This window comes from Eutrigla gurnardus (assembly GCF_963514095.1).
Source record: "Eutrigla gurnardus genome assembly, chromosome: 23".
Classification (NCBI taxonomy): domain Eukaryota; kingdom Metazoa; phylum Chordata; class Actinopteri; order Perciformes; family Triglidae; genus Eutrigla; species Eutrigla gurnardus.
Window position 1 is genome coordinate 7,344,112 of NC_139934.1, and position 22,354 is coordinate 7,366,465.

Consider the following 22,354-nt stretch of genomic DNA (forward strand, 5'->3'; position numbering starts at 1 on the left):
GCCAAACGCAACCCGCTGAGAATGATGGCAGAGGCTTGAGTGATTGTGAAAAAAGACTTGGTACGATCTGGCATTCAAACAAGGACAAAGTTTTAGAGTTTTTTAGACCAATCAGAGGAAGAAGTCGGGCCTTTTTGAGCAGAACCAGGCGAGCTGTTTCCCCTCGTTTCCAGACTTTGTGCTAAGCTAAGCTAACCAGCTCCTGGCTGATGCTCCATAGACATCATAGAGGGATCAGAAGTTCTTCTAATGGAAATAAGTTTCTTTAATTAGCCTCTAGATGCACCAGAAGACTTCTCATGGTAGTCATGTTTTTTAATGCGTTTGAAGGAGATTGAGACGGACGGTACCGGTGGGGGAGGAATCTGTCCCTCAAGTCTTGTCCACTTGCATCACAGTCAGTCGTCACCGTCACTATTACTGTGCTGTAACTGTCTTCTCTGGCTATCGTCTCTTTGTCTCGTCTGCGTGGTCGTGCTTCACATCTGTGTCCTGTTTTCTCTTTCTCTCTCTCTCCCCCCACCCCTCCCCCCTTCTACTTCTTCTTCTCTCTGTGTTGGATGAGAAGACAATTCCCGTGACTCCCGAGGATGACGGCAAGTTGTCGGTAGGTCCTGTCTGATTGACACTCTTTCCCCCCCGTCTGTATCTGTGTTTGTCCCCGTTTCTGTGTAGATGAATTAGCTCCCACCATACTGTGACGTATGTTCAGAGAGTAGCTCCTTCTCTTTCCTAAAGCCTTTTTTCCCCCAACAGTAACATTTTGCACGCAGCATGCAAGGCAACCTGAGGAAGGTGCATGTGTAGAAAACTTAAGTTTTAATGCTTTTGTGCTCCCGAGAAGTGTTTTCATCATTGCAAAGGAAGCAGGAGTCACGCCGGATGCCCACATCATCCGGTCTACGCATGTCTCCTTTGCCTCCCGCTCGCACCCATATGGGCCCCGCATATTACCACCTGACACCTCCTGCGCCCACGCGTCACCTGTGCACCAGTTTCCCCCACAGTTCTCAAGTTCAGCTCCCACTGCTGGAGCGACCTTGGCGAGAGGGATGGAGGCGGGGTTTTGGGAGAAAGAACTCATATGCCACTTAAACCCTGAATGCCCCCCCGTCTCAACCAGAGCTTATCGTTTTTTTTTCCAGAAGCCGAGGCACTTCATGATAGTTTTACTAGGTTGCAGGTTTTCCACCGAGGGGTTTTATGCAAAAGAGGATTAGGGGATAATATTCCAAACAGCTTGGATTAGGAATGGCTCAAGTGAAGTGCTCACAATTGATAGACTGGTGATAATATCAGCATATGTGCTTTCGTGACAGAAGTAAAGACTAGTAGTTTGGACCAATTAGATATATATTCTCCACTAGTAGGTTTAAAAATCCCATCCCAATCAGAGGATGTTTGGTTGACGCCTTGTCTCTCCTCCCACAGGCCAGGCCTCGGCTTCAGAGGGGGGGGAGCTCCGCCTCCCTGCACAACAGCTTGATGAGGAACAGCATTTTCCAGCTGATGATTCACACGTTGGACCCTTTAAGTGAAGGTAGGTCCCCTCGGGCAAACTGCACATAGAAAACACCGACTCTTCAAGAATGAATCTCACACGTGTGAGCGACCCTGAACTTGTCATCATTGTTGTCGTTTTCTCTTTAAAATGAATCTTGTTTTCAGGTGAATCAGAAACCAACTGGCAGAGCTTTCTATATTCATATCCATATTCTCTATCATAAACTTTTAGATTGTACTTCCAGCCTCTAAATGCTCAGACTGAATTGATCCTTTTTTTTAGTCCTTTACGAGACAATGCGAGGTTCTCTGTCAGAGCACAGCTGAAGTGGAAGATCATTTCCCTTTTAATCCAAGATCAAGGCCCATTAGCTTAGCTGAAGGAAAAATGTAAAACTGCAGCGTCAGTGCTCGACGCGGGGGATGAATATGTTGATGCACCGGGGGAGGAGCGGTGTCATCTCATTCCTGACTCGTGACGGAAAGATGACGGGCGAGAAAAAATACACATTTATGAGGGTTTGATGAGGTTTTTTCATGACAGATCTTTGAATTGGAAGGAGTATCTAATAATGTGATGGTTTGATGCCAACTGCTGTGTTGCTTCCCCTTGTATTTACAGTGTAAATTGTCAGTATTACTAGAGGACAAATACCACACAGGACAAGGCCATTTGTTAGCATTAAACAACCATCAGACTAAACATTTCCCCCTCCGGATTGGATGCGATCGCATTAGCAGATGTCTGCTCCGTTTCAGCTTTCTCCGAAAATGACTTTGCATTCCTTGAAAGCCGAATGTAGGATGAGTCGACGCAGGGGGAGATTAATAAAGCCGTCGGCCTCAAAGTGGCCATTAACATGCATCAACGTTCGTCGTTGGACGCTGAATTCCAAGCCGTAACCCTTTTTCTGAGTGTATCCGTCTGTCCATCTCGGTGATTAAAATGTAAATCATAGCCTGCAAAGGGAGTCTGCATCGTCGGATATAAGAGTTACTCCACCTTGCCACTCCTTGTAGAGCCTTTTGTCATTTTAAGATGAATCTATACACCGGTGGCTGATGGATGGATTTTTTGTTTGGGTTATGCATCTAAAAGCATCTAAAAAGTAACGTCAAGATTAGCTTAATGGATGTGTTTCTTCATAGTAGACTCTGACGATGTTCATCCAGTCTTTTGGCAAATTACCGCATGGGAACGACTGCACCGAAGCAACAGCTACAGCTACAGCGTGTCCGGGACGCCACGGTTGAATTATTCAACCAGAGAGAGAGAACAAAAGCAACACTTTGTGCTTATTATTTCTGAAATTTCCATGTGTTCAAAGCTTTCACGCGTCCAGCGAATATATTAACACCATATCGGTCTGGAGTACATCGTAGTGCACTCATCATATGGCTCCTTTCGTTTAGTGCGTCCAATGACTCCATCGATCCGTTACCGTAAGGGCCCGATAAAGGCCGGGCCCCTGTCCTGTGCCCATTTACTGACATCATTAATGCAAAGGAGCGTTGTTGGTGAGGCAGGCCAGCAGGTGCATCCATCAAAGATGGAGGCCGGGCTGCTTGTCCTTGCCTGCTCTTAAGGCTTTAAGTGTAGCTCAGCGGGGCTGAGGGGAGCCGCCACGACTCCATCCATCCATTTTTTATAGACGGTTCTCAAAATAAAGTCCTCTGCGCTTCCGAAGGCGAAGCAAAGTCTGAGGGTTGTTTTGCTAGTGCCGGGAACTGGTTATGTTTTTACTTGTAAGGCTCTTAAAGTGGGGGGTAGTTAGGGGTGAGTGTGTGTGTGTGTGTGTGTGAGTGTGTGTGTTGTCTTTTCATCAAATCACATTGCTGTTGACACATTTAAGAAGGTTTCATTTCTGTGAACACGGCCAGATTCCGGTTAATGCATATAGTGTTTGTGGGCATGCATGTAAATAAATGGACATTTCTCTCACATCTGAATTAAACATGAAGCCAGAGCCAGGTTAGCCGTTAGCTTAGCTTATCATGACTGGCTTTCTGATGGTGCAGTCTGATTGGAGGAGCTTTCCTGTCGAGCGTGACACATGGGGGGTACAAGATTGCCCCGCTTTTACTTCTTGTCAACTTCCTCCACGCACAGCTGATTCTGGCTGTTACTTATCGTGGTACTCCCCCCCCCCCCCCCCCCCCCCTGCTGCTGCTAGACTACTTAACGGGGAGGAGAGCAGAGGGGAGAAGTCTGCCAGCAGCAGGGAGTGAGGCGGGGAGCGCTCGCTATCTTTAAGTCACATTTAATGGTGACATGATTTAGTCATTTGACAGGAAAAGTGAGTTAAATCACATTTAGAAGCTAATGCTTTGACACAAACAAGGAAAATAAAGTAACTGGGAGTTCCTGTCGTATGTAAACCAATGACCATGAAGGAAAACACCAACTAATAAACTTTCTTTTCACACTTGTATGGTTTAAACAGAGGAAATATGATCCATCACGACCCACTTCCTGTCAATCTTGCCCGCTGCGAGAAAGCAAAACCGCACACATCCCAAAATATGCCATCACTTTATGCTCAAATCGTTTGTTTGCCAGTATAACAGCCTTTCCCCCCACCTATCAGTGGTTAAATGTGCGCTATGACACGATATATCACCTGGATTTATCTTTTCTCTGTTTGTCTTCCTATCTCTCTTTCCACTGTCCCCTCAGAATTCGCTGACTCTGGTGAGTTACCACTCTAATTTCTGTATCTTCCACCCCCGCCCTCCTCCCATCCCCGCAAAAAAAAAAAATGTCTGTTTTCATTCCAACAGCCTGCAGGCAACACTCCTGCCCGACGTGTCCCCTATGTATACATTTCCCCCCCAGCGCCGCTGTGCTGTATGTCAATCTGTACTGTCTATCCCTGCAGACTCTCTCCTTCTAATATCTCTCATTCTCTGTGGATGTTTTCTCCCCGGAAACCCTCTGTGACCATTTCTGCATTGTTTTCCCCATCGTCCCGAATCCTCTCTCTCCTCCTCCTGTTTTTTTTTTAGTCCCGGCTTTGTAATGTCGCTATCGAACGTCCAGAGGGAGAGATTTTGGCTTTTTCCTCTCTGTTTCGCTTTCCCTCCCCCCCAACTCTTTATGTCTGTGAAGGTCCTTGGTGTCGGAAGAAGATGGAGATCCGTGTATGAATTTGTGTGAAGTTTCATGCATTTTCTGTTTTGGACAGATGTAGAACAGCTGTTTTCTCACATTCCCTTCGTCAGCTGGACAGAGTTGGTTCCCTCCCCCCCTTCAAACTGTTATTAATTTAAAGTATCCACATGCTTCTTGGGAGGTCCGCTTGATTATTCAGCATCCACATTCAGCATCCTTGTCCTCGTTATCGCTCCCGTCCTTCGGTTCTATAATACATCTCAAATCCAGCGTGTTTCTTCAGAGGAGAGAACATTTTAATAGTCTGGTACAGTCGGTTCCGGGGCTCAAGAGCACCAACTCTCCTGTTTTTTTTGTTGTTTTTTTTTCTGGAGCTTCAAACAATATCACTTATAAGTGGCATCAAATATTGAACTACAAAGCGAGATGGGGAGGGGAGCAGAGTGGCTCTCATCCCCGCTGTCTGAGTCCTCGGCGGATGGCGAGAAACAAGAAAAAAAAACAGCACTCAGAATGCAGACTGCGTGCACGCCTTTTTGGCTCAAACGCCCTCAATGAGACGTGAACTCTGGTGGCGTGCGGAGACGAAGGAAGACGTGCGTAGTAGCGTATGAAAATGGCGCACGGTGCTATAAATACAGCAGCGATCTCATCAGATGCTTTCCTGCAGATCATTATCTCACTGAGAGACTGGAAAGATGGCTTATAATACCAACGTGGCCTTGGAGAGCTCTGATGATGTTAGGCCATTTTTTTTTATTGAGCAGACGTCATATGGAAGCAGGATGAGCGTGCACGGCGGCGAATTCTGTTTTTGCATATTGTGAGGGCGTAATTTAGACCCAAACAATGAATAAACACAAGGAAACAATGATTCTTTTATTTATTTTCAATCCGATGACTTTTCCATTATTTGAACAGCAGTTTATGATGAGAGTAAATCCATTCGTCCAGCTTGCCCCGCGCCGCTGCTCCCTGTCTGTGCGCTGACCCAGGGCCCCATTGATCACACGGATCAATAAAGCACTCACTGTCGCTGACCTCCTATGGAAATATGTTTACCATTAATGCAGATATGAAGTATTGACGTCCGGCTGTAGGTTTTTGATGCTGTTTTCAGCACCAGAATACATTTAAAACCAACATCAGGCTCATTCGGACATCTTTTCTTGTGTATTGAAAAATATAATACAAAATATGGTATTTTGTAATGCATTGAGATATATTTATATCATTAAAGCACACCTTTTATTTTTCATATTAGAATGCAGAAAAAAAACAAATGTCGTAATCGTTCTTCCAGTGTGTTATGTAACCGTGACCAGCAGAGCGGCACCTATCAACCCATCATCCCTCACACACACACACACACACACACACACACACACACACACACACACACACACACACACACACACACACACACATATCACACCCCTCCTCCCCTCACCCTCTGAGCTCACCCTGCGCCGGCTGGGTGAAAGAATCAATGTTAAAAGCCTTTCTGCTTCAGCACAGACTGTGAATTTCCCTGACACCCCGCCCCCCCCCAGCAGACGGCACACACACACACACACACACACACACACACACAGACCACAGACTCTCGAGCACACAGAGGTTTAGAGGTCACGCCGCAAGGACAAGAGACCCTGGTAAACAACAACAACCCTCCTCCCCCCCTCTCTCTCTCTGGCTGGAGAGCAAACAGACGAGTGTGCGTGCAGTGATTGTTTTTTCGGGGGTTAATTGCCCTCTGAGCAACCTCAGTTACGAGGCCCGGACTCCCAGCGACGCTGCACTCCAAACCCAAATCGCCTAATCATATGGGATTGAGGCACTTGCCTCTGAGTGCAGCAGATAAGCAAGACACTCTGCAGCAGGATGCCTTTTCATCTCATTAGATTGTGTTTTTTCGGGGCTGCCAAGTCTCGCATTTGGCACGGGATCCTGCCCGTAATCCTCTCGCACGCCGAGTGGAGCGGTCGCCCACTGTTGGATGACGGTGTGAATGCATGTGGGCTTGTGGGCGTACGCTACTCGTCTGTGCTGCGGGAGAGAGCTGGTGTCAGTTTATTAGTCAGAAAATACATGAAAAACATATGCAATTTACTAGTATAGCAGGATGTTTAGGGAGGCCAGAGTGACAGTTAACATAGAGGCACAAATAATTGACAACATCAGAATCAGTAAGTATGTTTTCACATAAAAGGAATTTGCTTTGGTCTTCAGTGTGCACGATATTTACAAAGAATAAATAATAAAGCAAATTCTGCAGTCAGGAACATAAATAATGTAAAAAATGTAAAAAAAAAATGCAAAAATTACACAAAATTAAAAAAAATATGTATATATATATAATTGTAAATAGATGCATATGCACCATAATAAAATAATAATTACAATTTTACAATCGGTGCAGAATCTTGCTAAATATTTGTGCAAAGCGTGTTTCATACATTCACATGGCTCAACAACATGTAGGTATAAAGGACAGAGCTGGACTATTTTAATAAAACTGAACATGTTTGGAACGTGGCTTTTGGTTTAAAGGCCGCGTTCCAAATATTATTAAAAACTAAGTTCAGAACAGCCTCTTGGTAGTCCATCAGTATGATGATTCATCTTGATGATCTGGTACATGTGAATCCACGGCGATGACTTCATGAGTCAACGTTCCAAGTAAAACAATAAGTAGTTGAGAATGTTTTCTCCAATCTGCAGCAGCGTCGGGGAGGCAGATCCTTGCTGTCTTCCCTTCTGCTGCTTCCTCGTTTCAGCTGTTGCTGCAGGTTTGAATTCCCGGCTAATTCATCACTGCAAAATGTGCTGACCGTCTATTTACTGTCACCGGGAAGAACTGCTACAGTAAGGGAATCAAATTAATTGTTCGGGGGTGTTTTCATTGTGGGAATAAAACGCCGAGTCATCAAACCTTTGAATACGCGTGCAGAGGAGAGGAGGACTCATCTTTTTTTTTCGTTGCATGTTGACCCCGTGAATTCTCTTCTGACTTTCCTGTTCTGTTGGTTTGTTTTTAATATTTCATTGTATGAACCTCTTGTTGTTTTCCGACTATATTAACAAGCCCCTCCCCCTTCCTTCTCTAATAGCTATCTAACCAGCCTCTTTATCAGACTTACTGTAACACTACAATGTATTTTCCTTTCCGCGTGTCACTCCTCGTGCGAGTGTTCTGTACAGTATGTGATGTAGAACCATGCGGACCTTGTCTTGTTCTGTCATGTTCACTCTTTTCCTTTTCTCTGTGTGTTTGTTGCCTTACCCTTTGTCTTTTGCTGTGGTGTTGTAGAGCTTGGGACTTATGGGAAACTAAAATATTATCACTCAATGACTGAGGAAGGTAAGCCTGAAAGTTTTCACTTGATTCTTTGCGTCGGCTTCCGTCATCCCCCCCCCCCCCCTTTTTTTGTTTTTATGTTTTTTTTCCCTTCCATCTTTAATCGTGAAACCGGCCTGCTATCCTATTTTATTTTTTGTTTGCTTGCGACATACAGTTTGCACCGTTTTTGTTGTTGTTTTATATTTTTTTAAGTTGGACGACGTCCCTGAGATTTCACTGACAAAGTGCAAATCATGGTTCCCATGCCATCTTTTTTAAAAATGTACTCATTCTTATCGTTTCCTTCCCCGGAGAGTATGTATACATATCATGTGTTACTGTCTGTACTTATGGATTTTAATCCATTCATTAACGACGTATGTTTAAAGAAAATTGCAGTCTTATGTTTGAATTTGTATTTCTGGTCAGGTTTGAACATTTTATTATCATGCAAGTGAAACTAAACACACACAAATCCAGCACATCATCCCCTAAAAGCACAAGTTGTGTATTTTCTTTTTTCTTTGGCCCTGTTACCCGTCTTCTTGCTGAGAAACACTTGCAGCGGGTACACACACGTAAGACATACATTGCTGAATTCGGCAATCTGGAGTGACTCATCCCCCCCAGCGGTTGCGTAAGAGGCCGAGCTGAAAACGGGCGGGCTGGACTCGGTTATTCTTAAGTGCTTACATGTCATGTTCATGGTTTTCCTTTAGAGCTGAACCATAAAGATATTTCAAACAATACCCAAAGGCATATTTTTGACATAGTTAAAAATACATTTATTCCATAGAAATGTATGATTTCTGGGAAAAGAGGTTTTTTAAAACCACAAGTGAGGTGTAGCTAGTGAGATAGACACTGCTATTTGCCCTGTAGCTATCGTTTGTAAAAGATTAAATTACATTTTGATGAATCAGCATCTTGGTAATGAAGCTTGTTCGTGACTTTTAGTTATTCCACATCATTTAATGAGCCGGAAACTCTGGGATAAAGCTAATTAGCCAGATCTCAGCATTTGAGTATACAGTATATACATGTAATTAGAAACTTAATTGAAATGAAGCTACCCTTTAAATGTTCAAATTACTTATTTTATTGATTTCAATTTAAATATTAAAAGTAGATGGACAATCACAGACAATCATCATTTGTTCTGTCCAAAAAAAAAAAAGGTTAAACGGACAAGAAAGCTGAGAGAACACACGTTTATTGTTTCTTTCATTGTGCAACTAATAGTGAAGCCTCGTGGCCTGAGTTGTGTTTTTTTTTTTAACTTGCAAGAACTCATCATTAGAGCCCAACCCTTCTACTTGTATTGTCAAGCAGAGACAATTATCCTACACTCGCATCCGTTCAAACCAACACATGCACTCTTCCCTTCACGTGCACGCTGACTAAGACCGCCTCAGGTGAGTGGTGTCAAGGCAGCGGAGTGTGTGGGGCCATCTCGTGAAAGTGTACATGTGTGTGTGTGTGTGTGAACGAGAGAGAGGCGGGGAGGGGCCGACATGACAAAAAAAGACAAAGTGAGAGAAAGAACATAAAGACGGAGAAGTGTAGAGTGAGCCGTGAAGAACGCCGGCGGTGACTTGGTGAGGTTAATGATTCCTCCAGAAGGTCACAGACAGTGTGGACATGGTTGGGTGGAGGACGTATCGACGCGTCACTGACAAATCAGCCGTGCCCTCTTGAAATGAAAAAAAAAAAAAAAAAAAAATCTTTCCCATTGATTACAATGGGCTGATTGGGAGTAGGCAGGACGTGCGTGCAGAAAACGGACAGGAAGTGTGTGAAGTGACATATTCCCATCTCGTCTGTTGTTACGTGACATGATTTGTTTTGCATTTGGTGTCATTTTGTGTGTGTGTGTGTGTGTGTGTGTTTGTTGCTGGGGGAGCTCCAGTCATCGCTCGTCATTACAACGCAGTCAGAATTGCCTCGTGTGTGTGTTGGTGTGTGTGTGTGTGTGTGTGTGTGTGTGTGTGTGTGTGTTGTTTGTAATGTCGAAAGGGCACGCTGGCTTATGCAAGCCACAAGGTCGTGTAGTTCAATAGATGAGCGGTTTCAGTTCATCCTGCTGCGTCCACAGCGTTGTCGAATCAATGGCCGTTATCAGCAACAATATATTTAACACAAGCGTTGATTTCTTTTTTTTAATTATTGATTAAATTCTCCCAAACGAGCAGATATCCGAGGCTGAGGCTTTGCATACAGCGACTGTCTAAATTCTGTGCTGCAGGAATCTCCTGAACATAAGAGGGATTTTTTTTGCACTTTGGGTATCTCGAGGTCAGGTTTCTTAAAATGTTTGGTTAGACGCCTGAAATTACATCTAGAAGAGATGTTAACCTTTCGTTTTATTCATTCAAAGACGTCAGTAAAATCCCCCCTCGACGTCATTTACGTGTTTCTAAAAAAAAAAAGCCGGTTTCTGTGGTGGTTAAATTAGTCAATCAGACTGCGTAGAGTCTAACTTTAGCTTTTTATTCCTGGTGATTTGCACTCACGCTTCGTAAATCACAAGGCGATGTTTGTTTGTGAAGATTATCACAAACTAATCCACGATCCCATTGTTTTTTGGTGTCGAGGGAACACTTCCTGGGTCTACAAATTCGTTAGAAGCACTATAATGATGATGGAGAATCTGGTGCTTCCTGTGCATATAAATGAAATGTGTCAAACGTATAAATGTGTTACTGATGTGCCTTGATGCTGTCCCCAGCTTGGTTGCTTTTAGTTCCCAGTTAGCGTCTGACATCTCTTGTGAGTTTCTGCTCTGATACGAGACCTGAAGGGAGTCTGACCTCCAGAAGGCAGAGATCTTCTCAAGAGATCCCCCCACCCCCATCCCCCCTGCTGGCTTTGCCTCCACCCAGGACCAGGGCATTGCAGGATCATCAGTATATGATATGCTATGTCATATTGGATGTTGTTTAAATGGCAGTTTTGTGTAAAGCCACCGCTGTGCTTTTGGAAATGTGACCCTCCTGGGTTCGAAGGTCAGGGCAGCCGAGGAGCTCTGACTGAGGGAGGAGGACGAGAGGAGGCCTTGAGGATGCTGCCGTGTGGCGCCCCCCCACCCCCTCCCTTCCCGTTCCACGTTTGACCACTGTGGCGATTCTGTTGCAGGTAAATTTCGAGAGAAGGCGTCCATCCTTCACAAGATCGCTAAAAAGAAATGCCAAGTGGAGGACAGCGAGAAGGCCAACGGGGTGGCGAGCCGTTCAGGTAAGAAAAAAAGCTCTTTCCTGTTCCTCATGTTTCCAACCCGCCGTTAGGGGGCAGTACCCACTGAGACCTGTTACAGACCAGTGGTGGGACCCACTGAGACTACAGACCTGTTACAGACCAGTGGCGGTACCCACTGAGACTACAGACCTGTTACAGACCAGTGGTGGGACCTCATTGAGACTTGTTACAGACCAGTGGTGGGACCCACTGAGACTACAAACCTGTTACAGACCAGTGGCGGTACCCACTGAGACTACAGACCTGTTACAGACCAGTGGTGGGACCTCACTGAGACTACAGACCTGTTACAGACCAGTGGCGGTACCCACTGAGACTTGTTACAGACCAGTGGTGGGACCCACTGAGACTACAGACCTGTTACAGACCAGTGGCGGTACCCACTGAGACTACAGACCTGTTACAGACCAGTGGTGGGACCCCACTTGCAGAAACTAAAAGCAACATCCGCCAGCTTGCTTGGAAGCTATGTGGTCTGCGGAGCTGTGCATTGTGGGAGATGTTGTCTTTCATCCACAGGCACCAAAAAGTCACCAAAAAAGGCACCAAATACAAAATGTTTTTTTACATTTCGACTACATATATGACCCACTTTCAATACATATTCATGTTTCCACCGGTGAAGTATCCCTTTAATTGAGATTCTTGCTGATTCTCCACAAAGATCTCTTTGAACAAACTCTATGAGCAGACATTCCCGGCTTCATATTTCTAATGTAAGTCATCCGGATTTGCCCCGCAGCAATAGTTAATCAAACTGCTGTTTAAACAAGCATGACATTATCAAGAATTGCCAAATTGATCGCGAGTGTTGTCTTCAAGCAGTATTTAAATCAATCGCAGTCACTGCCGAGTGTAATTTATGTGTTTTTTTTTTTTTCACTTCAAAGAGCATCGGACCAAAGGCTAAGTAGGAGGACACCGTGGCCGCGGTGTAGTCAGAGCAGCGGAATCAAAGCCAGGCATAGATGTTTATCAACCAGGCAGAATTATGCTAACTGCGGCTCATTAACATATTACCATCTTAATCAAAATGCACGACCGGTTGTCATCGCGGCGTACGTTACTTTGCGTGTCTTCATGTGGTGTCTGGAGTTTTACTGTACAGTAGTTTAGTGTGGGATGATTAGATCCATATCCCGTCTTTATGGATGTCTCAGCATCCAAGCCAGGGAGTGATGTCATGTGTTGGGTGGTGGGGGGGGGGGGGGGGGGGGGGTATCGAGTCACTTTATCTAACCGAGGATCTTTCTAATTGTGTCACAACCACACTTGGATTAAAGCGATTTCCACAGCAATTATAGTTTTATCATGCGATTACATGGCTTTGGGCTCTTTGTGTTTTAATAAGGGCCGTTAAGTAAGTCTGGCCTCGGATTGAAATGGTATCAGCCACCGGGATACGATGAGGGAGACGGACTGGTACGGAAAGATGCTTTAGGTGTAATGTTTTAAAGATACATTCACTGGTTCTTTCCTACTGAAGTTACTAATAGATGCAGTGGAGTTAAAATACAGTATTTCCCTCTGGAATGTGTTGTAGAGGAAGTAGATTATATTTCTGTTTTCTTCCCACAGATAAGAACCTTCCAAACAGCTCCAGCGTGGAAGTGGAAGTGACGCCACCCATGAACGGGACAGCGGGCCAAGAGGGGGAGACGGTAAGTGACGACAACAGGAAACTGCAATGTGTGTGTGTGTGTGTTTGTATCAAACGTAGAGACGTTTGCTCTCGTCTCTCATCTGTGTCCGTGTTCCACCTTGAGCGAGATTGACGCAAAGGTTGCATCGACTGCGGCACAGGTCACCGCCGCTGATCGTTCCCCAGCGTGGAACCGGGGCCGAGTTCCTCCATCTTCAGCCCGACCTGCCAAAGACCCGCCTCGTCCCACTGAGCTCTGTAATCACACTCCTCACTCACCTGCTGCTCCCCGCCGCCGGGTGCTGGAGATGAACAACACACACACACACAGTACGGCCAGGCACAGAGTGGCCTGGCGATGGCACCTGCAGCAGTTGTGCTGGCGTGAGCGACGGTGGTGGAACGCAGCGGCCCCGCCGGGCCGGCAGACGGTCTAAAAGGGCAGCGATTCAAAGTCGCACACTGAGAAGGGAGGCGTGCGGAGGAGGCGGGCGTGTCGGTCATCCTGCTGGATTCGCCTCATTGACCAAAAGTAACCCCGAGATGGAAATATAACGTTTTCTGGGTCCACATCTCGGGAACGGCTTCAAATTTGGAATAAAACCTCCACCTGCACTCAAGGGTGAACTGATTTAGAATGTTAAGGGTCAAAGGGCACCATCACTCAAGATCCATATGCTAATTATGACCATTTCAAACAAATGTCTAATAGGATAAAATGATGACAAGGCGGTAATTCTAGTTCCTCAAGCCCTTGAACTAATTTCATAACGATCTACGGAGCTTGTCCTTGCAAGGATTTGTAAAAATTGTGACCAGTAACTTTGCATTCAAAGGTCTCTACAAAATACATCTTAATCTTGCACAATCAATCTTTCAAATCCCCAAAAACACACTTTAATAATCAGATTTGTAGGAACTGAGTGAACCTTCCGCATCTAAAATATATACTGTAGCACTTTGACCATCCAGCATTCCTCCGAGACCAGATACAGCTGGCTATAAATACCGACCGGCCTGGAAGCATATAGGAGGCGCTCAGAATAGAACGCACAAGATAGCGCTGGTGCGTATTGATCCACTGCACCACGTCTCGGATTGATCTCTCACTCTTGGGTAATAATAGTCATTACAGATAAAACTGGAATCGGCTCGGGTAAGAACAATTCTCCTCAAAACTCGGAAAACCCGACGTGTGAGTGTAGAATATTTCAGGTGGCGATTATGGCTGACTCTGGGAGATCTGACAGCCTTAATTCCCACATGTTGCTATTTGTAGAGGTCTTTTTCCCACAGTGCACCTGTGCGTGTCAGCCAGGAAGTAGCTAGAAACAGCTCACACCTTCATATGCCACCAGAGGCCCCGTCACACTAATTGTTCAGTGCCTCCTGGGTGCCGTGGCAACGGAGATTGGGGATGAAAGGGCATAGTTGGGGTCAAATTAAAAACTCAGAGAGCTGATCATATATTACAACATTCCCTCCAAACAGAAGACATTAAAGGTTGTTATTTTTACTAAGAAAAAGCAATGTAGCACACATTTTTATAATTTTATAATGCTTCTTTTTATACGGATGAATGACGAGCACATTCAGGCCATGACTCACAGCAAATTGTCTCTCTGTACGAATGCATCCCGGATGCTCCACTTTCAGCGCGCGTTTTGAATATTTATGAGCGTAAAGCTCCAGTAATCGCTTCTTTAAATAACATACTAGGAAACTAAAGAAGAATTTGTGACTCACCCCCACCTCCTCTGTCACAACTAAAACGATTTGAGAGAAAGAAAGAAAGAGGGGGGAAAAAAATCACCGCATGAATCATGTGTGTACCATGGGTTTCAGAGAGGATTTGAATATCTGTTCTCCTTTTTTTGCTAAATAATATGAGAATTACATATCCAGATGGAGCCTCTGTGTCAAAAAAATTAATCCAAACGGCAGATGGCAATATTAACACCACGGCAGCTGTTATAGTAATACACCAATACAGCGTTATGTTCCGAAAACTATCAAAAGACACGAGTGTAGCTTTTGTTTGTGATGTGTGATCACCATAAACGTCCAGAAAACTCATTTTATAGATACATATCTGCCAATTTAAGTGTTAATGCATCAGCCTTTTTGCAGCTTTGCTTATGCGCTGATACTTTTTTGGGACTATTTCTTGCAGCTTTGTTGTTTACCCATGGGATGAAAAAACAAAAATCAAATGTCACCTCCCCTCGCAGCTCTGGTAAAAGTCAGTGCCTTTAAGCTCCGAGTTGGCAGTCTTGCCAACTGAGGCACCACAGGGCAGGAAAGTCCCCCGAGGCTGGCATTTGGGAACCAACTCGGAGAACCTCTATGGGGTACCGTAGCGGAGAAAAGCAAAGTAACGCATAAATAGACGGCAGACTCACAGTGAAGGAGCTGCAGGCCATCTGCCATATAATGCAACGTTTTCCTGCGGGGACATGCGAAGAAGAAGCCGCCGTCTTTGCTATTATTATCCCATAATACACATGACACTGATGAACACCTCATATCGTTTCATCTAGGAAAAGCAACGGATTTTGTTCAGAATTGATCTCAGGTTTCGGGGCCTTTTTTTTTTTTTATAACAATGCAGCCATCTGGATATGGAGAGAAGGAGAAATCAGAATGCTGAGCATAAGAGATGCAAGTGCTGCCTTTTGTTTGGCGGCTCCGATTACCAAGGTTACCAGGCAATACTCATCAGCAGTAGCTGTCACAGCGGGATAAGCTCCGTATGATTCATGATTCGTGCTGTAGCCGTCGTTGCTGCTCCGCTCTCTGGGCACGCTTTGCTGACGTGATTAAGACGTAAATGGCATTCTTGAGAAAATGATGCCAAGGTGCATTTTTTTTCTTTACATCTCGGCTAACGTCACTCTCAAAAGGGCAAGGGACAAGTTTTAGGTCATCAGTGCGTTCTGCTCGGATCTGCATGTGTGGACCTGTTCCCTGCAGCTCCCCACGGCTCCTCAGCATCCTGTATAATTGGATACAAAAGGGACGTGTTTACGCTCTCGGAAGGCTCTGTTGTTGTGCCATTAAAGTTTACAAGCACCCGAATGTTTAATTGAGAGTCTGCTTTTGCAAGATAAAAGATAGGGGCAAGGGGGTTGATTCCATAAATGAAACGATGATTTAGTGATTTCTTAGCGACGTCTTATTTGACGCTGATCCGCAGAGAGGTGTCGGCTCGCTTGGCATTCCAGTGGCGGGTCCAATCAAACCCGGTGGGGGGTCAGAGTTGGCAGTGACGAGCTCCTGATGAGAGGCAGAGCCCTTCAGGCTCGGTGTGATCTCCCGTATATCAGTCTTAAGGTCACCGCAGAGCAAAAAAGGCAGGTGCACTTCCATCCATTTCTTGCACGCCTCTTTTGTTGCTTGTGTTGCAAGAGCGCTGCCTACCTGTCTTGATCGTTGCTATGGAGAGGTGTATCCCAATGGTGCTAACGGAGACCTGATATGTGCTCAATGACGTGAATGTTTTGTAACCTCCTCTCTGTTTTTTGGCGTCTCAGGCCGAGGACGAGGAGGAGGAGGACCAGCCCCTGAGCCTGTCCTGGCCCGATACCAACCGCAAGCGCCTCACCTACCTATTAATCATCCCCATCGTCCTCCCCCTGTGGCTAACGCTGCCCGACGTCAGGAAGGCGGTGAGTGTGACGCGGAGTTCTCCTTCTCAACGCATTTCAAACGGGACGTGTCGCCCGCGTTCAGACGGGTGAAGTGTGGCGTCCTGATCTGTGTGCACCGCTGCTAAATGAAGCGTTCGCTATCCCCCCGCTTTGTCTTTCAGACGTCAAAGAAGTTCTTCCCCGTCACCTTCCTGGGCGCCATCGCCTGGATCGCAGCCTTCTCCTACCTAATGGTGTGGTGGGCTCACCAGGTACGCAATTCCCCCCCAAAAAAGCATCATCCCTGTCAAAAAAAATCAAAAAAGGTGAGATGCAAGTCTCATTCAAAACAAAGGGATTGTCAGAGCTAAAGTTCTGTCACCTCTATCGGCTCCAAGGCATCATAAGGAAATTAAAAATAGAACAAAAGATTAGGTTTTATTTACCCCAAAGCTTAATTTCTTTTTCCTTTTTTTTTTTTTTTTTGCAGGTTGGAGAGACCATTGGGATTACGGAGGAGATTATGGGCCTGACCATATTAGCAGCTGGAACCTCCATCCCTGACCTCATCACCAGTGTTATTGTGGCACGGAAAGGGCTGGGTGATATGGCTGTATCCAGCTCCGTGGGCTCCAACATCTTCGACATCACTGTTGGGTACGACTTCTGAGCATTTGCCGTCTCAAAAAAGGAACAATGTCATTATATTCCTGTTTCTGATTTATAGTACAGCGTTAGAATTCACCTGCTAATAGCCAAACGGCACCACTACACAAATGTGCCCCATGTAATCAGACCGTATTGTGCTTTCATTCTATTTTCCCCAGTATTTAATGACAACGTGGATATGGTGGCTACGTGCGTAAGCCCCTAATAGCTCTCATACAACTATGAATCCCGAGGCGAGATGAGAGATGACACTTTAGGTCTGCAAGAACAAGATTTTCAGCTGCTGCCAAGTTGCGCTTAAATGTGGATTTGTTGTTGTAAAATGTCATATTATCTCTGTGCACATTATCTGATGCTCTGCCGAGAATGAGCAACCTGATATCAGCAGAGGGGAAAAACATGTTGCCTTACAAACTTGCTTCATATCTAAGGCCTCCTTGTTAGCCAGGTTTTAAATAAATTTAATATATATATAAATGAATGTTTGTTTATTCGCAGACTGCCGTTCCCGTGGCTCATGTGGTCCTTCACCAACGATATGCAACCGGTGCAAGTCAGCTCCAACGGCCTCTTCTGTGCCATCGTGCTCCTCTTCATCATGCTCCTCTTCGTCATCATCTCCATCGCCGCGTGCAAGTGGCGCATGAGCAAGCTGCTCGGCTTCATCATGTTCATGCTGTACTTCGTCTTCCTGGTGGTCAGCGTCATGCTGGAGGACAAGGTCATCACCTGCCCGGTGTCCGTCTGAGGAGGATCCCTCCCCCTTTTTTTGCTCTCCCTCGTCACCGCCACGACCATTCCTTCTTGTTCCGCCAATCACTCTCACCTGACCCTTGTGATCCTTTTGCCCAAGGAATAAATGACGAATTAAAAGAGGACTGGACAAGAGAATGAATATAGAAACAGGAAGCGGATGTGGAATCTACCGATATTTTTCAGTTACCAGGTGGTGGCGGGGAGGGGTTCAATCCAACAAGGGCACAAGACTTTGGCTTGGTTGGTTTAGCGTAGGCCTAACCGGAGTGGATTTTTATTTATTATTATTATTATTATTTAATTGGCAGGTGAGGGGGAGGGGCTTATGGGTGTATCAGCCAAATATAGACGCATATTGCATGCCATTAGTGTCACGAGACGAGCTGGAATCAAGAAGGTTGAGGAGAGTGACCTCCTGTGAACTTTGGGGGGGAGGGGGATGAGAAAGAGACAGGCTGAGCATATTTGAACATTTGAACAGACTAAGACGCTGTCGCCAAGAGTGAAGTTGATGAGAAAATGACAGACTGTGGGTGAAACGCGTTTTCCTTTCTGATGGTATGAGGGAAAAGACTGGGCTTTGCACCTGCAACGAGGGACGAATCACTGTTGCCGGGCCGACGAACTTCTTCTTCTTCGTTATTTTCTTATTTGCAAACTCAATCATCGGCTCAGCCTGAATGACGAGTTTAAGCTTCGCCTCTCCCCAGCCGGACGTCATTCTTCACCACCGGATGTCTCCTCAGAGGATTCTTCTTCTTCTTTTTTTTTTTTAAATGTTTGGATTTATTTTCATGACATATATAGAAGTAGCATTAGATGTACTGTAGCAGTAACATAGAGCCATCTCGACAATCTGCTCCACTTTTGCCATTGAACACACGTTCTGATTGTACGGAACGTTTCATGCTTCACACGCACCGACTGACAAAGGCGATGGGAAAAAAAAAAGAAAAGCCTAATTGAAGATTTAGCCTCTCAAAATATATGCTAGCCTTCAATATCTTTCACTGGTTGGGAAAAAAAAAACATTTAAAAAGGCGTGAGCACTTGCTCATTAAATTTCCGTAATGAAGTCAATGTCAAAATATTACATTTGAAGAAAAGAGAAAAAAAAAACAGTGTTTAAGCGTCATGGTTGATTTAGATTAGTCAATGTGTAGTGCTTTGTTCACAGTAGAACTGGGCTCAACTCACCGGCTAGTCAAGCTCCTGGCGGTAGTAGTTTCAAGGAGTCAACTGCATGTAAAAATAGACACTCGGAGGTGAAAAATACCAATCAATATTTCAGAAGTCGTATACCAAAATGTATACTTTTTCAAATATGTTTCACGACATCTTAATGCAAACCAGTGCTCAGTCTCTCTGTAGAAATTGTCGACATGTATGGTCAATGATATCTATCAAACTTGTGCAATTTCTTTTCTAATCAAAGGTGCTTTTGTGTGCATGTGTGCAATCTGCATTTGAAGTCATCACACAATGACGATTCCTTCTATTTATCTATGACTAGGGGTTACCAGTATTTTGCATCTAACTGCAAAAAAAAAAAGAAAGAAAAAAAAAAAAAAGAAAGAAATACACCAAACTGTGTTTTATACTGGAAGTAGACATCATAATCACAATCTCTTCTTAAGCTACATAGAATGTGGAAATCACAAATTTAACAGCAATATACCGTGTGTGTCGTTCTTGAGAATCGCATCCCCCTGACCTCCCCTCCATGCGTCTGTCCCTCGCTGTCCTTCCTGTCCGACGTGATCCCACGCCCCAACCAGAAGAAAAGAGTGGGAGACCATTCCTCCCCCAAACCACTCCCTTCCTGTTAGAGCTGGCCAGAAAACACCCGCTTTACCTCAACACAGCCTCTGTACAGCAGCGTAGTAACTGTAAAATAATAGTAAATAGATTCTCTGAGTGTGTGAGGGAAAATGCATGCGAGGAATTTGGGCTGGTTACCCACTGACTGTACAGCTGAGCTTAGACCAACTATATATGTTCACTTTTATGCATCCATTCAGAAAGAAACACCAAGAACTTATTGGTTTTACTTTGTAAATATACACTCTTGTTTTTTTTTCCAAGAACCAAATGGTTCACATGTATTATATTTATTTTATTTTTTTTAATAGTGGATGGAAACGGAAAATGTTGGAGGCCCTTAAGTATCATAGTATTATTGAGCAAAAAAAAACAACCTCAAGAGCATTTATTTTTAGACTACTCAACATCTCATTAGCATACTTTACACTGTAAACATGCCTGTTCAGGTTCTGGTGAGAAAACGAGGGCTTTTAAATGGCGTCTTGCTTCCTCACGTTCAACAACAGCAGGACGTTATGTGACGCTGCCACTATATTTTCTGACATTTGTGGGCAAAGGTTGCAAATGTACAGGTAAAAGAAAAAAAATCAACCAAACTCATATGTTAAAAGTGCGTTTGCTAAGCTATATTTCCTGGAACATTTCCACGACGAAGGCACCTCTAGTTTCTACTTGCCCCTTACCTTTCAAAGAAGAGTTAGACGTTTTATTTCCTTTCTTGCTGAGTGTTAGATGAGAAGATGGACTCCACTTTCATTTCAGTCCAGTGAATACGAAGCCAGAACCAGCACCCGACTAGCATAGCTTAGCTTCGTACAAAAAACTGGAAACTAGCTAGCCCGGCTCTGTCTAAATTCCGACCAACAAGCACCTGACACAAACTAACACGTTATATCTCACATTTAATCCATTCAAAGAACAAACTGCTAAGAACAAAATGTTGTGGTTTAACACGGGCCAAGCTAGCTGTTTCTCCCGGTTTCCAGTGCTAAATTAAGCTAACCGTTTGCTAGCCTTCATATTTACTGTACTGACATGTGGCAAGAAAGCTAATATGTCAACGTTTGATTGTGGAAACAGGTCAAGAGATAAAAACAGTTGCTTAAACATTACTTTGTACACCCATGTGTTTATGGGAGAGCATGAATGGCGGATACAAAAATCAAAGAAAAGAAATCAAAAGGGCAAACGGGTTTAGCATGTGAGCTTGGCATCGATTTTTCGGTTTTGCAGGGTAAGTGACCGTGAAAGTTGACCACTAATAAACATTCTTGCACTGTAAATGTTTTATTTTCTTGGTGTTAATGTAAGATTTATTTAAGGTGTACATATATACAGATACAAATCAACCATATAATCTATATGTGTAAAAGAAATGTCTCTTTATGTAAAAACACAAAGTATATAATAAAACAAATAAAGATAATTCAAATATGCAACGATGTGTTGGCTGGTTTTACCTTACTTGTATATTGTATGTGCATGAATCAGTAGGTTTTTTTTTACTGCTTTTTTTTACTTTACTATAGTAAAAACGGCATGGTCATACTGGTAACCTTTGGGTTGCTTCATGTAGGGCTTTTACTTGATTATTTGAATTAAAGAAGCACTCTGCTAATTTTAATACATGAAATTAAATGAATTCTGTGGCTGTGGAGCGAGGTTTATTAAGTTTTAATACATTTTTTGGGGATAGGTCCTCAGTTATCTGATGATGTCATCGGGGTTATCTCTACTTGGGCTCAAGATTTGCATTTATTATTAGAATTCCTGCTCAAATTAGAAAATTAGGGTTTGAAAGGTAGCCTAATGGGTGTTTAGGAGGAAGTGGGGATGAATGAAAGATGGCAATGAGTTGCATTATGGGAATTGTATGATACTGTGCTTTTGGGAGCGTGGCCCACGTGACAGGATAAAAGTCAGGATATCTCAGCCTTTGCTCTATCAATTCTGACCATTTTTCAAACCTGTTTTGCATTTGCACATTAACTGAAACCACGTAAATCCACACATACATGAACTCAATTTGGATCTTGTGCATAAAACGCACACAAAAATCAGTCTTAGGATGCACACCTGGCCTACACAATTCATGTTAAATGCTTTCATGAGAAAGACTCGAAACACTTCCTGCAGATGTCAAATGAATACACCCCATTGTTTGTCAACCTGAAAGCTTCTTTGACTTCTCCATTGTCTGCCGTCGTTTTTGTAAGAATACTTTTTTTTTTTTTTTAATGGAACGCACAGGGAATTATGAAACAGGGTTTTCAAATGTTTGTACGACGGTTGCCTCAATGACGACCTCAAACAGCAATCAGCACTGTAAAATAGGAGGAAAATACTGTGTTTTTCACCTTTCTTCAAGGGCAGTGATTTGCTTTTCTTCACTTGTCATGTAGCGCCTTCCTGTCTGCATGGAGTCTAGTTGTGGAGTATAGCGCCCCCCTGTGATAACTCTCAATATACTCTTCAAATCAGGACACGTTCATCACTTTGATGCAATCCTGACAGTCGCTGCTGATTCACATCACTTAAATCTTTCCTGAGAATTGTGTCACGCAGTTTTCCAAGAAGTTCCCCTATAATTAACTGGAAACTGACACAACAAGTAGTACAAA

At 44.2% G+C, this 22,354-nt stretch overlaps 1 protein-coding gene across 8 annotated transcripts in view; it reads left to right on the forward strand.

Annotated features, from left to right (window-relative positions):
• The window catches only part of LOC311009536 (solute carrier family 24 member 2), a 35,105-nt gene extending 13,933 nt beyond the window's left edge, over window positions 1-21,172 (forward strand). For 2 of the 8 annotated variants that reach the window (XM_084003781.1, XM_084003780.1), the window contains exons 3-12: window positions 559-607; window positions 1,432-1,540; window positions 4,181-4,195; window positions 7,929-7,979; window positions 11,094-11,192; window positions 12,792-12,874; window positions 16,389-16,523; window positions 16,667-16,756; window positions 16,975-17,141; window positions 17,652-21,172. In XM_084003781.1, the coding sequence (XP_083859907.1) occupies window positions 559-607; window positions 1,432-1,540; window positions 4,181-4,195; window positions 7,929-7,979; window positions 11,094-11,192; window positions 12,792-12,874; window positions 16,389-16,523; window positions 16,667-16,756; window positions 16,975-17,141; window positions 17,652-17,901 (1,048 nt within the window). In that variant the 3' untranslated portion in view covers window positions 17,902-21,172. The remainder of the gene's footprint in view (window positions 1-558; window positions 608-1,431; window positions 1,541-4,180; window positions 4,196-7,928; window positions 7,980-11,093; window positions 11,193-12,791; window positions 12,875-16,388; window positions 16,524-16,666; window positions 16,757-16,974; window positions 17,142-17,651) is intronic. The other 6 variants (XM_084003782.1, XM_084003783.1, XM_084003784.1 and 3 more) reach the window with 6 other exon arrangements.
• Window positions 21,173-22,354: the final 1,182 nt, after the last annotated feature.